The sequence below is a fragment of the Urocitellus parryii genome, chromosome 6 (genome assembly GCF_045843805.1).
Source record: "Urocitellus parryii isolate mUroPar1 chromosome 6, mUroPar1.hap1, whole genome shotgun sequence".
NCBI lineage: Eukaryota > Metazoa > Chordata > Mammalia > Rodentia > Sciuridae > Urocitellus > Urocitellus parryii.
Genome location: NC_135536.1, coordinates 16,424,831 through 16,442,174, shown reverse-complemented (window position 1 = coordinate 16,442,174; position 17,344 = coordinate 16,424,831). Strand labels below are relative to the sequence as shown.

The 17,344-nt window shown below is 41.9% G+C and overlaps 1 protein-coding gene across 4 annotated transcripts in view; it reads right to left on the bottom strand.

Annotated features, from left to right (window-relative positions):
• Window positions 1-798: 798 nt before the first annotated feature.
• Window positions 799-17,344, bottom strand: part of Ptpn21 (protein tyrosine phosphatase non-receptor type 21) — an 83,026-nt gene continuing 66,480 nt past the window's right edge. For all 4 annotated transcript variants that reach the window (XM_026400765.2, XM_026400772.2, XM_026400777.2 and 1 more), the window contains exons 13-19: window positions 13,106-14,556; window positions 8,130-8,267; window positions 6,765-6,986; window positions 3,741-3,869; window positions 3,317-3,551; window positions 2,788-2,948; window positions 799-1,933 (exon numbers count right to left, since the gene is read on the bottom strand). In XM_026400765.2, the coding sequence (XP_026256550.2) occupies window positions 1,805-1,933; window positions 2,788-2,948; window positions 3,317-3,551; window positions 3,741-3,869; window positions 6,765-6,986; window positions 8,130-8,267; window positions 13,106-14,556 (2,465 nt within the window). In that variant the 3' untranslated portion in view covers window positions 799-1,804. The remainder of the gene's footprint in view (window positions 1,934-2,787; window positions 2,949-3,316; window positions 3,552-3,740; window positions 3,870-6,764; window positions 6,987-8,129; window positions 8,268-13,105; window positions 14,557-17,344) is intronic.

Genomic DNA, 17,344 nt, shown 5'->3' with positions numbered 1-17,344 from the left:
CTCGTTCCTAAGAAAGAAGTGTGTCCACTTTCAACATCCACTGTCATTAGTACCCTCTGAATGCCCCCCGTAGGTGGCTGTTTCTGGATAAATCAGACTGGTGCACACTCATGTAGGAAGTCCTGTCTCATGGCTGATGAAACACAGTGTTCACAACAGTAAAACACTTCAGGAGGGAGATGGGATTCAGAACAATGCCCAAAATATTGTAATTAGGGGAAATAACCCTGGATTTAACATTTTAGATCTCTCCATTATGAGGAATTAGCCTCAGGGAAAAGGAGGACTCTAAATGTACCGATTTGCCCTCACCTACTCAACAGCAGCTGAATAAGGCCACTTCAGCCAGAACCCAGGTCAGTACTCTCCTCTTCAGCTCAGCCTGGCTGTCCAGTGGGAAGTGTTGAAATGGGAAGGGCAGGGGCACTAAGTACCTAACACTGACCGCAGGACTAAAGTGAGGAGATTAAGGAGCTACAATTCAAGTACCTTCTGAACACTGCAGCAATTTCTGGTGGCCCCACAAGACTATGGTTTTGGGAGAAGAGGTAAAATTATTAATAATAATTCCCTACTTTAAACCAACAGAAAGCCTCTTAAGGTCTTCTTTTAATGATAATATAAATCTGAATTATTTGTGGGGAAAAAAAATACAGATTTAGGTAGGACAACTCCAAGGAAATAGTAAGCCATTGAGAGTGACAGGCCTTGACTTCACTAGGGACAGTATGGGATGGGTGCCCACCCTCACCAGTTTCAGTCTGAATATAGATAATACTGCATTTTTGTACCATCACATGCCACTTACTCTTGTCCTAGTCACCCTACATACTCTTAATCCTTCCCTTAGGAACACTTTTTGAAACAATGTCCATTGTTACTGTTTCAAATATCAACCAACACATATATTAAAACTCGGATTTTATCTTTAACATAAAAGTGCTTAAAACCATCCTATGCAACTGTTTTTCACTTCATATTTTTTACCCATAAAATCAAACTCATTTAGGTTTATGAATAATACTGAAAAATTAGTTAATCTGATTCACTTACATTTAAAATAATATGCCTTCATTCCAACTTTCCTTTACATTAACTGACTCACTGCACAGTATCTTCATGAGTTGAGCTCATTTGGAAAATATAGAAGGTACAAATATATAGAACTTTTACGATAAAAAATTTTTGAATATAAAAATGCTTTCTATGTTTCAAAATAACACTTATAGATTTTCTTTAGAGTTTTGGGCTTAGTGTCCAACCCATTAAGTACCCAAGGTTTTGTTGTTATTGTTTTAAATAACAAAGGTAGTAATATGGTTTTAAATACAAAGTCATACAAGAACCACTCAAGTCTGTGGATCATCCCCACAGAAAGTTCAGTTTCTTGCTAAGAAAACTCCTAAATATTTTAGTCACTATGTAAAATTCCATTATCAAAAACTAGTTTAAGATACAAATCTACAAGATAGAAATCTATGCGCCTTAATGATTGCCAGAATTGCCCAGCATAGCTTCAGTAAAATAGAGAATTGTTTAAAAAATACAATCTCCAAAATGTGTGCAAGTACTGCAAACTGGACAGACCAGGCCACACCCTCAACACCGAGTCCTTGTTCTTCTGCACCTCTCCCAGGTCCCAGCCCCTTTGCAGCCTCATGCGCGCCACTATTCATACTGCACCGCCAGTCGTGATGGATCTTGGTGCCGATCAGGTGTCCAGGAGAAAGTATGAGTTAGGCAAGCACTTTGTTTTAGCTGTAAACGCTTTCCATGATGGGTCCCCGTGAGAAGGTCTGGGCGCTTAGATGAGCCTGGAGCTTTTCAGGAACTGAATGAGAACTCTGTACACAAATGTGTACTGGCAGAGGGTCTGCACCAGCATCATTCTCTGTTGCCTCAGCATGTCCAGCACTCTCAGGATGTCCAGGACCTGCGGGAGAGCAGCAGTGAGGAAGAAAACGTACTCCCAGGGGAAACAAAGCACAGGGGAAACTGTTGCCATAACATAAACCTGGTTAGGAGATGGGCAATCTCTCGTCTAGCTTAGCGTCTTCGATCAGTTTCAACTACAAATAAAACATTCATGCAGATTATGTCTCAGACATTCCCTAGGTGTTTCTCACTGATTTTGGTTACACCTAAGTCACTATATTTCACCAGATACCAAGATTCAATAAAACACAGTGTTAAGTGCTATCAGTATCCAGCTCAGCATTTCCCTCAGGGATCAATGACCACTATTAAGTATCCTTGAACATTAACAGGTATTCCAGAAAAACAGAGTTCTGATCTCATATTTAGGGGAAGAAAAATGTGTAAAACAAAGTTAAACAACCGTACTTATTTCTATGATGTTTCAGCCTTTAGTATGCTAAAAGGTACTGAGAATTTTTAAGAAGACAAAGCCTTTTGTAGAGAACACTGAATAACATCTTGTGGTGACCACAGTCCCAGGAAATATGTTCAAACAGAACTGTTAGCTAGGCACCAGGACAAACCTATAATCTCAGCTCCGGCAGGATGATCACAAGTTTGGGGCCAGCCTGGGAACTTAACAAGACCCTGCTTCAAAATAAAATTGTAAAAAGGTTGGGGAGGTAAATCAGTGGTAGAGTGGATGCTTAGCATGTGGGAGGCCCCGTGTTCAATCCCTAATGCTATAAAGGAGGTGAGGGGGTGTGGGGAGCTATCAGGTCACTACGCCCTTCTCCTTCCCAGCCTTATTCCCAACCCATTCATTATTCTCCCCACCAAAAGAGGTAGGGCTTAACACAAAGTCATCACCTCATTGTGTTCCAGACAAGCAATCATGATCTCTGACAAAATGACGACACCGGTTCTTCCTACCCCAGCACTGCAGTGGACCAGCAGAGGAGGGTTGGGGCTTTTTGGTTCACTTGTACTATTTGTATGACGTCGAACAGACTGGATCTCCTCAAGGTATGCTATAGAGGGAAAAAAATCAATGAAATAGAAAAATACTTGGGGATTATGGCTTATCAGACTACCAATTCAATTTCCCTAAGACTGCAGATAAATATAGCATAAGGTACCATGAATCAATCTCAAGCCTTGGCTGGGACTGTAGAAATAAACAGTCCAACTTCCTCATCCCCAACTGACATACAGAGGACACTCACTAAGAGACAGGTGTGGCATTCCACTCAGCACCGAACTATACTTTAAAAACAGCCCTGGTAACCTCCCTACCAAAAGAAGTCCAAAGCTTATGCGAGGCAACACAAAGTAAACATTTCAGAAACACATCTTCATTTCTGGCCAGAGGACACTGTCCTGAGAACAAGACACTTACACAAAAATCCCTTGAGGTCTTCAGGACAGCCATGCTCAGGCCAGTCTGTATACTGGAGATGCCACACTGTCCTCTCTTGCCCCGTGAGAAGGTGCTTCATCTTCAAGCCTGTGGTGGCATAGCAGCCAGAGTCTGTGCGGAACCGGGTTGTAATCTTAAACCTTCCATAGGTGACAGTGTTGTGCCTGGAACCAAGTCGTGGCCAATATCTAAAGCTCTTCTCCCTTCCACCTTCCTGTTAAAGACACACACAGATAAAGAGTGGCACAAAATACAGCCACAGATGCCCTTCACCCAGACAGCACTAAAACTCGGAACTGCAATCCTACCCTCCTCTTTCCACAAAAAGGTCAGAAAGCCATGTAATTCACATTAACAGCTCTTTGGAGGCTGAGAAAATCAATTAAGAGAAATGAATACTTACCTCTTCTGCTGTCACCATTGCTATAATTGCAATTCCCTGTTCCCATACCATCTGCCAAAAATCCTGACAGGTATTCTGTAATGGCCCCTGTGTGGCAATATAATCCCATTCAATTCCACTGACAGAGACCTGAAAGTAAAAAAGTTTTTTTAAAAAAATTACTCTGTGTGTATATAACATACGTATCTGTGTATGTGTTCATGGTAGTACTAAAAAAGTGAACTGGATCCCCCAGCAGAATAAGGAAAGGCTTATATGTTAATCTTTTTCTAGTCAATACAACTTCCCTTATTGGCACCTTATGTACAGTGAATTCATGTAACATCTATGTGACCTAGGGCAATTTGCTAATTTCTCAATCTGTTCTTACCTAGAAAATAAAAATACTGCCTACCCTCAGAAGGTTGCTGTTCGGACTGAGTCAACATAGATAGTGCCTGGCAAATAATAAGTAAACAGTAAGCAGCTGTTACTGCTGCAATAGTTTAGTTCCTCTTGTAAAAACACTATCAACATCACAGTACTCCAAATTCTCCCTCATTAAGTACTAAATTTGCCAGGCATCATTATACATGCCTATAGTCTCAGCTACTCTTGAGGCTGAGACAGGAGGATCATGATTTCAAGGCCCACCTGGGCAACTCAGAGAAACCCGTCTCAAAAGAATAAATAAAAAGGTCTAGGGATGTAGCTCAGTGGTGTAGTGCCTCTGGGTTCAATTCCTAGTACTGGTTAAAAAATAATAATAATAAGTACACTGGAAAAAGCATTCACAATTAAGCAAAAGCCTAAATTAAACAGGAGATTTCTAGGGAAAAAGCTATCTTCCTACATAAGGTAGTCTCACCTCTAAACTTACATCGTTGAGTACAGTCTAATATAACAGAGTAATAACTGGATTTGTAGTCTGGGAAACTGGGATACATCTCAGCTCCACTGATATATGTATGCATTTTTAAAAAATATTTTTTAGTATAGGTGGACACAATATCTTTATTTTATATTTCTGCGGTGCTGAGGATGGAACCCAGTGCCTCAGGCATGCTAGGTGAGCGCTCTACCTCTGAGCCACAACCCCAGCCCCTGCACTGATATATTTTTTAAATGTTTTTATCTTTTTTAAAAATTTTTTTAAATATTTATTTTATTTCTTAGTTTTAGGTGGACACAATATCTTTATTTTACATTTATGTGGTTCTGAGGATCGAACCCAGTGCCTCATGCATGCTAGGCGAGCATTCCACCACTGAGCCACAACCCCAGCCTATTTTTATCTTATTTACTTATTTTTATGCTGTGCTGAGGATGAACCCAGTGCTTCATAGTGCTAGCAAGCACTCCACCACTGTTCCAACATGACTGATGTTTGTGACAATGGTAACAGTTTTCTAAGCATGCATTAAACATAAAATCCTGGGCAAATTCTGCTGCACCCACACACTCATCTGAGGTTGCCAGTCACAGCCCTGGCTCCACATCCTTTCACTGAGCACCTCTCGGAGGCTAGCATGCAGCTGGGAACAGGATGCAACAGCGGTCAAATGGGGAATCTGTGGGGTAAAGGCATCGCGCTCCTTTTTTTAGAGATGAATCAACTGAGGTCCTGCCAATGGTGAGTGGCAGATCAGGAATCACCCTGAGCTAGCCAATTCTGAAATCCCTAGTCTTTCAACTATTCTTTAGGTTGCTGCTAGAGATCTTTAAAATAAACCTACAGACCCACAACATTGTTCAATTCTTATCCATCCAGTCAGAAACAGGATGAACTATTCCAAAGAAATGCTTGGTTTCTGAGTACATGATAGCCTTGTTAAACACACACACACACACACACACACACACACACACACACACACACACAACAACAACAACAATGGTGTGTGTATAGATTCCTCAAAACCATTAAGGGTACCAGCAAGCATACATGTAGCCAGATCTCCAGAAATCCTTAGGTATCAGATTGCTCTCTTTTCAAATATGACTTGCAAACTCAAGAAAATGTGGAAAGAAAATCAACATTTGACCACAGACACTTACTCATTCACTCACTATAAGGAGATTTTTCTTTCCAAAATAAAGATTTGAATCCAGCCAGCATGAACAAGGGTACAATAATGGAGGAGAAAGAACATCTGGCTTATTCAGCCACCTGCTATGAATCATTTTTTCCATTTTAATGCTTATAACATTACCCTAGTTAAATGGCATTATACTATTTCCAGGAAAAAGAGGGCTTCTTTAAAGTGATATTTTAAAAATGATAACAGGGAGACTGCAAAGAGAATAGATGGCACCTTCAGAAGTTTTTTTTTATACAATATGAGATTATATTTATTAGCAGCTTTTTCTCTGTTGTCACAAAGAAAGAGTGCTATGTTGAACAAATAACGAGGACTTGCCCAGTTTCTGTTTCTGTTGATGTAGACCGTGCAACATGGACCTGACCAATATACAGAAGTGAATGTTTTTTGTTAATACCATCAAAAGCCCAGACACATTTGTTACATAAAATCTCACACAAAGTGCCAGGTGTGGTGGCACATGCCTGTAATCCCAGTGACTCGGGACTCTGAGGCAGGAGATCCCAACTGAGGGCCAGTCTGCACAACTTAGTTAGTGAGATCCTACCCCTCTGCCCCTGAGCCCCCCAAAAAAGCTAATGCAGGTGTATGATGAGGTGAAAACTAGCAATTCAGCAGATTCTGTGCAAATTTATGAGCCAGAAAAAGGTCTTCAGATTTAGTAGGACAAAGTTCTAAAGCCAGGCAAATAACGTGTCCCACACCCTGCTACCAACATGAGGGCAGAGTGGTTTCCTACAGGAAGAGAATTAGGCATCACTTTGGCTCTGATAAGCACTTTTTATCTAGAACTGGTATATGGGATTCTCCAGCTGTAACAATGTAATGACATAGTTGTAACAATGGTTCAAAACTGGGGTGTTTTTAGAACACATGAATATAATTCTTAAATATTTAACCCCAAGTTAAATGTGCTGTTTATCACCCTAGATGTTCCTCTCACCTTGATATGTGATGCATTGATGTAACCAGTGTTGTTCTCCTTGGTTGGGACAAGCTCCACTCTTGCATCATCATAGGGAAGGACATCCTGGAATCGATTTCTTTCTGCATTTTCCGGGAGTCGGGCTATTGAGCACTCTCCATCAACTAGTCGTTTTTTAAGAATTCTTTCATATTCTGTGAATACCATTCCCTGTTCTAACCGCTGTTCCAGAATTTTACACTGCAAAATAGAGTATGTGGAATAAAATTAATATATTCACATGTCACAGCTGCATTTTAACTGTACATTTAAAATCTGTTTTCTGCTTCAGATCTAGTATTATCTAATTTTGAAAATTCTACATAAAACCAAACTTGAAATTTTAGCAAGCCATAACAATATGAATTAAAAGAACGAAAGATATACTCTTCTTGGTAACACACACAATGCAAAATGCTGCTTAAAGTTGAAAAATGGCCTAAAGAAATTTGTTGAGCTTGTTTTGAAATCCATGGTCAATTTTGTGCCATGTTAAGAAAAAGAATTCTCCTGGAGAAAATGAATTCCAGAGTAGGACAATCAGTTCCAACATCTGTGAACTATTCTAAGATTTATAAATGACACATAAAAATGCTCAAAGCAGGACGGGTGCAGTGGTGCATGCCTGTAATCCCAGCAGCTCAGGAGGCTGAGTTCAAAGCCAGCCTCAGCAAAAAGCAAGGTGCTAAACAACTCAGTGAGACCCTGCCTCTAAATAAAGTATAAAATATAGGGCTGGGGATGTGGCTCAGTAGTCAAGTGCCCCCAAGTTCAATCCATAGTACCCCCACCAAAAAAAAAAAAAAAAAAAAAAAACCAAAATACTCAAAGCAGTAGTAAATGTTGTCAATGATCTCCAGGATCAGGTTGTAAGGAATTTTCATGCCTGTCTGATTTTTATACCATAAAAATCTCATAAAAAATACCCTAGTCTCACAAAGGAAGTTTTGAAAAATTTAGTAACTATTTACTCTTGAGATAGATTTTCAATATGATGAAAGCAGTCAATGTTTGTTTTCTTTCATAGGTATAATCATATACATTTGTAAAGATCCTCTCACTAAAAGGCCATCAAAAATCAATAACCTGCCCCAAATGGCTTGCAGAAAGTACAGAACAGAAACAAACAACAGGAAACCAACATTCAAGGCTGAGATCAGCTATTAAGACATAAGCTGTACATATGCCCAATTTTGTGGCCTAGATGAGAAAGTTCTTTAACACTCATTTAATGACTATTAAATTATGCTACAAATTTCACTGAAGTCTCACAAAGGCATTTTTGCAGTATTTACCAATTGCCCCAGAGAAGGTACAAAGCCAGGGCATCCTGCATGTACATACCCTTTCATCGTTTGTCGCTCTGGTGGATACTTCCTTTCCTTCATCAGGTAGAGGCAATCGAGACAAGGAGAGTCCATTGAGGGCAGCCAATTTAAGGGGACCAATTTTTTTTGTATCTACTCGAGTCTTTTTCATTCCCTATAAAAAATATTTACATGTATATATGAAATATACACCAATACAGTCCTTTGAAAAGAAATCTCAATGGGCTGAAGGCTGGTGACAAAGGGACTGTGCTCCTCTGCCAAAGGAGGAGAGGTTTCACTCCTTCACAAATCATTTGTTTAATAAACATTAGGAGGAAGACATTCCTTTCAAGGCCAAGGCCCTGATAAGTCTTTCAGATACAAGATTTTGAAACTCAGTTGGTTACAAGGCTCTGTTGCAATGAAAGGTGAGGCTCAAGGCAAGCAGCATTCCTTCATAGAACTCCCAAATTTCAAAAGACGACACAAAATATCAGCAGCAGTCCACCAGAAAAAAAAAAAAAAACTTTAAAAAGGCAATCACCTAATTATAGTAAACCTTCACAATAATATTTTTTAAATGTAAATTTTAAAAATCCTGAAGAGGCCAGGTATGGTGGTGCACACCTGTAATCCCAGTGGCTCAGGGGACTGAGGCAGGAGGATTAAAAATTCAAAGCCAGCCTCAGCAATTTAGCTAGACCAGAAGCAACTAAGTGAGACCCTATCTCAAAAGAAAACATAAAAAGCACTAGGGATGTTGCGCAGTGGTTAAGTGCCCCTGGTACCGAAAAAAAAAAAAAATCCAGAAAAAAAAATATCATCCTGAAAAACCTGAATGCCTTTTGTGGCAGCTCACTTTATATACTGTCTTCCCACATCCTATTCTACATTCTGTTGCAGAACTGTGTGACCTGGGATGTGTCATCACACTTCCTAAGAAAGGCCACAATGTGAAACAAGGAAAATAAAACTGCTGAAATCTCTATCAGGAAGATAGGGTAAAAGAGAACATCAACAAAATTTCACCTCCAAAACACAGGTATTCCCTACAGTTATTATTAAACCTAATGATTTTCTTTGTGACAGTATATAAACCTAAGAATGCTGTCTCCTTGGATATCCTATACCTCCTTGGAAACCATAATAATTATAAGGAGAGTAGTCCCAATTTGAAAGAAAAGGTTTTCTCTGTTCTGTCTTATAATTGATTTTACTCCAGCTCCATCAGCCTAAAAAAAGACAATAAAACCCCAGGATCATAATAATAGAGCAAGAACAAAGAAAAAGGACATTTTGGTGAGGAGAAAAAAAATGCTGAAAGACTGCTACTATAATTGGAGAATATGATTGGTAGTTATCTTGAAAGGTTAACTAGAATAATTGTTTATTTATTTGTTTGTTTATTTTGGGGTACCAGAGATAAAACCCAGGGGCACTCAACCACTGAGCCACATCTCCAGCTCTTTTTGTTTATTGATACGGGGTCATGCTAAGTTGCTGAGGCTGGCCTTAAACTTGGGATCCTCCTGCCTCAGCCGTGCCCCCCCACCCTTACCCCACCCCCAGTCACTGGGATTACAGGCATGTACCACTATGCCTGGCAACTGAAATAATTTTTAATTTTATAATTCGTATTTGATCATGAGCTTCCCATAGAATGGCATCTGAACTAGGAAGAGGTAGAGTCCTGGGTTAAAGTCCAGGCTCTGACTAATAATATCCTTCAGGAAGTCACCTTTTCCCCTCTAAGCTTCATCAAACAGAAAGATGGATACAGAGAGACACACAGATTAAAAGTCCTGCTTTGGCTAAAGTCTCATGATTCTAATGTGTGCTGAAAACAGTGGTGTGCTGGTAATGTTTAACAACTGGCTCTGGAGGAAAAAGTTCTGATCTGAACTTACCAATTTCTGTAGTATAAATACTCCCATCACTGCCAATTTCAAACTGCCAATGTGATATCAACTAGCTCACAAGATTCCTGAAAACTTCATAGTCAGCTCCTGTTAGCCAGTATATAAGCTGGCTCCAGCACTTCTAGGTTGGATAAAGTTAATTGGCTATAAGGTTAGTTCTAAAGACAGTACTTGAAGAAAGTCAAAACTAGCCTTGAATATCCTTTAATTAGCCCCGAGAGGACAAGTACATGGTTTTAAATGCATGATCTGCACAGTGATTTTTTACATGAGAACCACTGCACAAGACTAAAGGGTGCATCAAAGAGAAGATCTTTATGTAGATGTATAAGTACCCAAACCAGTCTGCCTTTGAGATAATAATCAAGTCCCGGGGAAGGTGGAGGCAGACAGATACAGAATTCTAAAATGGTCCTTCTTGTCTGCAATTTATTTTAGTGCTTTTAATACTAAACCTTTTTAACCTTAATTCACATTAGTCTATTTGATATTTTTTTGTAACAATTATGCAAGATAATGGCAATCCCATGTTACCATGAAGGGGTCAGAGGATTTAGCAAGAGGCTGGCCTCTTCTACTTTTGGGAAATTAGTAGTAAGTTAAAATGTATGATGCAACCTCACAGTAATAAGTTATTACTGACTGGGCACTTTCGATGTGCCAGGACTTCATCTGGGGTCATCATCTACAAATAAGAAAACTGAGTCACAGAGAGAACAAACAGCTTGCCCAAGTTCACACAACTGTGTCTTTGAGGAATCAGTGTCAAAACAATTTTTAAAAATCTCTCACTGAAATTAGTTATGATGAATCATTTAATTCAGAAGGCAATTTTGTATGCCTAACCTCAAATGGGACATTATTCTATGAAGCAAATAGGCAAAGCAGAAAGACTGTCCCTGGGTTATAGATATAGAAGCTGAAGTTTGAGGGTCCAGCCAACCGAACAGAAAACTAACAAATGGCAAACCCTAGACTTAGACCCAAGGCTTAGGATTGGTATTCTTTCCTCTTGACCACAACTGCTATCCACATTCTTTGAGGATGTGAAATCCTTATGCAAGGGTCGCAGGAGGGGTGGTGGGGACAGCCTAAAAGCATAATCCAGTTGCACCATTTTATTAGTATTACAGGTCTTAAAAGTTAATTAGAGAAAATTTGTATTTTAAGAGAACCAAAGACCTCAGATTTAGCTGAAACTGCCAGGCTCCATTTAAAACATAACAAGGATAATCTAGGCTTGACTACTGGGCTATACTCAAAAAACAAATATCATTTGGAGAAAGTACTTGGGTCACACATAAAAAGAGTGATATCTCTTACTGTAATAGAAGAGTCCATCCGGTTGGCTCAGGGGCTCGGGTGAAGCTACCATAGAAACCCCTTATCCCTGCTCTGAGACCAATAGTCAGCCTATACCCTCAACCTCAGCCCTCTTGAGGCACTAGACTTTACATTACAGAAAAAAAAAAAAAGGATTGTACCCTCAGGAAAAATTAAAAATAATCTTAAAATTCAAACCCAAACTAATTAAAAGAAAATACATTTAAGGGTTCAATTCTTAGCACCACATAAAAATAAAAATATAAAACACATTTAAACCTGTGGTAGTTTTTAAGTAGTTTCTGTCTATACATAATGATCTATTTCACATAAACACTATAATAGTGTTTGAGTTTTCTCCTCCCATTGAGATGTTTGCAGTATTTTTGAGGCTTTCATACACTAGACTGGAACCATACTTGAGATGGACCCCGGATCTGAGTGTATAGTTTAACCCAGATGAGAGAGGGAGGAGAGTCCCTGCTGCCAAGACCCTGGTGGCAAATGACTTTACGCATCACTTTGGCTTGGTTCAGATACCGGGGATGAGGAGAGCAAGGTGGGCCATGAGGAGCTGGATACCAGAGTAATGCAACAAGATGACTTAGAGTGTACAGACTGAGTCACAAATGCTCAGTCAAAGGTTGAGAACACAAAACATTTCAGTGGACAGACGAATAAGAAAGCTTCAACAAGCAAGTATTATTACTCAGTAAAATATTATATACTGTATACCTCCATGCCAAACAGTATAGAAGAGAGGCTATAGATATAAACATGGGTTTAAAATTCCCATGTTTTAGGGCTGAGGTTGTGGCTCAGTGGCAAAGCACTTGCCTCGCACATGTGAACTGAGTTCGATCCTCAGCACCACATAAAAATAAAATAAAAACAAAATAAATATATTATGTGAATGTATAACTAAAAAATATTAAAAAACAAAAATTCCAGGTCACTAGTTGTATGACCTTGGAGAAGCTACTTAATATCTTAGTGTCTATTTCTTTATCTATAAAATGAGTATCACAATAGGCTTGTTGTAAACTACAGGCAGCAAAGATGCAGTGCTCAGCACATTTCTTTGAGAACAGCTGAAAAGGTTAACAAGGCTTCTTTACATTTTGTTACAAATAAAGAAGTGCTTAATCATTTTTATTTCTTATACTGAACAGCAAAGAGCTGCCATTCCCTACAAGGAATATAGGAATTCTCAGTTCACCTAACCTTTCTTTTAAAGACACTTCTGGGGATTTTTGTCTTAACAAACTGCCATTCCCCATTCATGGCCAAGAAATTCAAATTGTATTCACAGACTCTGACCTTCTGATTAAGAATTAGGAGCACAGCCTTGTAGGCTTCTACCAGACATCACTTGAGCAAATGGAAAAGAGAGAGCCTGGGGTGCTGCAGCACTTCACCATATTTTCAGCCGGCAGTTAGCAAATCAAGGTGTGCTAAGGTCATGAAATCTTAACCTCCTTTTCCTTCACACATTACTAAAACATTTCCTTCATTCTTCCATTCCAAAGAGCCTTCTCACTGCATCCAATTTATTATTTCTAGCAAAACCACTAAAACTCAAATCAGTCTCTACTAATTCCACAGATAAACTCAACTATGTTTTAAATAAGACAAAAATAAAGGAACATGGGGTGGGAGGTAGATGTTCAAATAAAAACAGCCAAGAAACATCAGAAGCGGGAGCCACATGGCAGATGTGGAGGGCAGGTGCAGGGCCCCGTTCTCCCTCTGCTCGCAGGCGGCTTACCCCCAGGGGTGGGAGCCCTTGCACAGTGTTCTTCTTCCCCGAAAGCAGATCTGACACCGGCCTCTTCTTCAGAGAGTCCCTCCTGGCTCGGTACCGCCCAGATGTAGTCAGGTCGGACTCGGACATGGAGGGCGTCAGCAGCCCGTCCCTTCGGGGCCGCCGGGCTTCCACAGTTGCGTGGACATGGCCACCTTCCCTCACCCTCTGCTCCGCCTCTACCCCGTGGGGCTTGGGCTCGTGAATATGCAGAGGCCCTGGCAGCGGGGTGCCCGCCGCACAGGGGCAGCCGGGCAGCGGCTCATGGGCGTAGGCTGCAGGCTGCCGGGGCTCAGGTCGGGGCTCAGGCCGCGCCGGGAGGGCCCGCGCCCCATCTTCCTCCAGCTCCTCCTCCTCCTCGCTGCTGTGTATCAGCATGGTGGCATCCGAGAGTGACTTCTTGTGGCCATATCTCCCACTTTCCTGCTCTTCGGGCTCGTCGGTCTTAGTCCGCTCAGCGAAGACGCCGGGCTGGGGGCCCGTGGCAAGGGTGCGCGGCGCCACGTCTGCGGCCGAGGCCGACATGGTCCTCTCCTTGAGCCGCAGTCCCTCCAGGCCGTGCGTGAGCCCCGCGATCTCGATGCTGTTCCTCTTCTGCAGCTGGGCATGCCGGGCAGCCGTCAGGGGCTCGCTGACCTCCTGCAGGGAATGGGCCACGGGCAAGCTGTCCTCCTGGAACGTCTGCACCGAGTGGTGGACCCGCCTGGTGATGAGATCCGGGTTGCTACTGCTTATGTAGAGGTGGCGCGACAGGTCTGGGGTGCTGTTGGCCGGCCTCGGGTACGGGTAGGGCGGCGGCGGGCGGTACACCTGGGTTTTCATGATGTTGGGAGCCGGGTAGTCCTGCGCCTGCAGCTGCACGTTGGTCAGCTCGGGCACGCTGACAGCGCCCACCACGGGCCGCCTCTCGGCAGGGTAGGGGTAGGGAGACTGGCTGTGGAAACTGTAGTTCAAATTGAATGGGTAGTGGGCCGACTGGGGAGAGGCGAAGTGCGCGTGCTCCCGAATTTCAGGCTGGCTGTAGACCAGGGCATCCGGCCTGCTGTATGCATAGGAATTGCCGATGTTGAGGTTTCTCAGCGAGTGGCTCTGCCTTTCGGCATGCACCAGGCCTCTGTTGAGCTGCTTCATCACAGTCTCGTAGTCTGGGGTCGGGCGGTAAGACGGGGGTATCAGGGCACTGTGCCGATGAGTGGGGATGTAGTCGGGTCTCATGACATCACTTCCACTAATACTCGGGTTGGAGGACACAGGAGAGGGCTGCAAGTACGCTTGAGGGTTATTTAAGGAATTGGTGCTATGTGCGCTGTAGACACTACCATTACGGATTCGACCATTGAGGTCAATTTGGGCTCTATCCAAACTTGTCTGGGAGTGACAATAATATCCATTCTGGTTGGGCACAAAGAGGTTATCTGGAAAAAAAAAAAGTTTAAAATGTACTTTAAGGATTTTTTAAAATTTATTAAACTGATTTCACCAGCCAAAATATTGAGAGTGTCCCTCAATTTGGATTTTCAGTGCAGCCTATAAAAATCTTTGATAAAATAATATGGGGCAACCAGGCATGGTGGTATACACCTGTTATCCCAGCTACTCAGAAGACTGAGGCAGGAGGATTGCAAATTTGAGGCCAACTGAGCAATTTAGCCCACCTCAAAAAAATAAAAAGGGACTGGGAATGTAGCTTAATGGTAGAGTGCCCCGGGTTCAATCCCCAGTACAGCAAAATAAACAAATATATAAATAAATGTAATGACCTGGGGCTTCTCTTGTACTATGAGTGGCCCTGGGAGCTTTGGCTTCCTCATCTATAAGATTGGGGTGGCTCTACTTAAAGGTTCAAAATATGAAACCAAATAAAGATTAGCCTAATCTAAGTCCAATGTTAAGATTGTGGTTGGGGTTGTAGCTCACTGGTAGAGCACTTTCCTAGCATATGTGAGGCACTGGGTTCTATCCTCAGCACCACATAAAAATAAATAAATAAAATAAAGGTATTGTGTCCAACAACAACTAAAATTAATTAATTAATAATTTTTAAAAAGAGTATGACCGTATAACAAAACAATCTTTTTTTCTGAATGTTGAAACCATGTAATTCACTGTAGATCCAAAACGCTCTTTCTGGAAGTCCATAGAACTCAAGGCACAGATACTTACTGCTCAAGGTTCAGAACCACTAATTCTGCTGTCTCCACAGTAAGGGATGTGGCCGCGCTAGTTCAAGCACCAACTGTCTGTAAATATTTCCTTAACTGGAATTTCAGATTGCCTGCATAAGTTCTTTCAGAATGAAGGTAAAATTTCCACCATAAAAGGACAACAGTGTAGCAGGATATCCTTTCTCTAGTCCAACAGTGTCACCAGCGGCTGCACACCCCACTAGAGCCCAGAAGCCATGAAGAACCATACTAAGACAGCTGCAGCTGCCCCGTCTTGGTCCCCACCTTTCAGTAAGATGTGGATCCAGGGATCATGGAATCAGGAGACTCATCTCACAATGCTATGTGTATGTGTCCCAAGCTGAAAGAGGCCATGTTCTTTGCAGCCAATCTGTAGCTCACCTGAATCACTTTACTAACTGCATTTCAGTTTCCTTTGGAAAGCATTCTTTGTGTGCTCCAACAGCTCCAATTGATTATCCAAGTGACTCACCAGTCTGGTAGGTGCATTTTATTCTGGTGGCACACCCAACCCCAAAGAAACAGCACACTAATTCCCACTTTATTCTTCCTGCTGTCACTGTGAAAACTTCCTCACTGCTATGCTTTCCCTATCCCTAGAACACTCAGCCATTAAGTCTCTGAGTCCCTCTTTTCTCAGTCTCCACCTTGTCTCCACAGTATACGTGCCCAGCAGGTGTCCCTGCTTCTAGGTTCCTCTCAAATCATCAGATCATTTGTGAGCCTGTAACAGACTGTACTCAGAGCAGAAGGGGGGAAAAGATGACTGGAATTTAGGACGGTCAGAGGTGAAGGTGGGTATAATAATCCCTGTAATTAAAGTAAGGAAAGATAAAAGTGGCAAGAGTCTGGAGGAGGGAAGAATCACTTCCAGCTTGAGCTAAGTGATGGAGACATGGAAGAGATATTCAAAAACAACTCTGCAGAAGATACTGCAATCAAAGGGTCTTGTGGGAGGGGCAGACATGTCCCATTTCCATCCAGAGCTTGGTCTGCAACTCTGAGAACACACACAATTATGCCTCCTCCTACTTGATGTCAGGCACAGCCCTGTGACTAGTAACAGTCAAGGAAAAGTGGACAGTTAAGAGCCAGCTTCTACGGTCTCTTCCCCTGCTAAATGAGCCACAGCATTCCAGATGGAAGAGCTCCCCCAGCCCACCACTCCCCTAAGTCAGGCTTAAGTGAGTAGAGTCCTGCCAGGGCACAATGAACAGGTAACATGAGAAAGAAGTAAAGCCAGAGAGTTTAGAATGGTCTGTTAACACAGAATAAACTATACTATTCTGGTTGGATGGCAGGCTGTGGACAGAAGGGTACAGTAGAATGGGCATTCTGGGTGACAACAGAGAAGCATGATTGAAGTTGAGGACCACTCCTAAAGGGGCATGCTAGATAAGAGCAAACTAACAGTGGGAAACCAGACTGGAAAAGCAGGCTAAGGGAATATTGTGGAGAGCATGGAACACTAGGCAAAGGAATATTCTTGCATACCAGGGAGATGAGCTGGCAGCTGTGTGTCAGATGAACCAGGGAGAGTGGAAATTGAAGATACCAGTTCACATGATACAACATTAGTTACCTAATGAGAGGTAAGAAAACAAAAAAGCCTGCATCAGCTCAGGAACAGGAAGACCCATGAAGTTCAGGCAATAGGATTTGTAACTGACTAGAAGTGGAGTACCAAAAACAAAAAAGAAAAAAGAAAACAAAAATTTCCTGCAGCTCAGAATCCATAACCAGGAGAATGACTTCATCACAAAAATGAAGTAAGGAACACAGGAAAGGAAGCCGCTTACAGAGTAGAATGACAATCCAAATTTAATGTTTTAATTTTCAGCAAGTCACAGGAGCTGACACCATTCATGGAGTGCTCCACCTAAGCCAACCTCTTCATATGCAGCAACCCACAGCAACCTGTCAGATGGTAGGAAGTGTGGGGCTGCAGCACCGGGAGTGCTGATGGGGTGGAAAATGAAGATCTGACAGTGGCCCCTGCAGGGATATGAAATGTGGA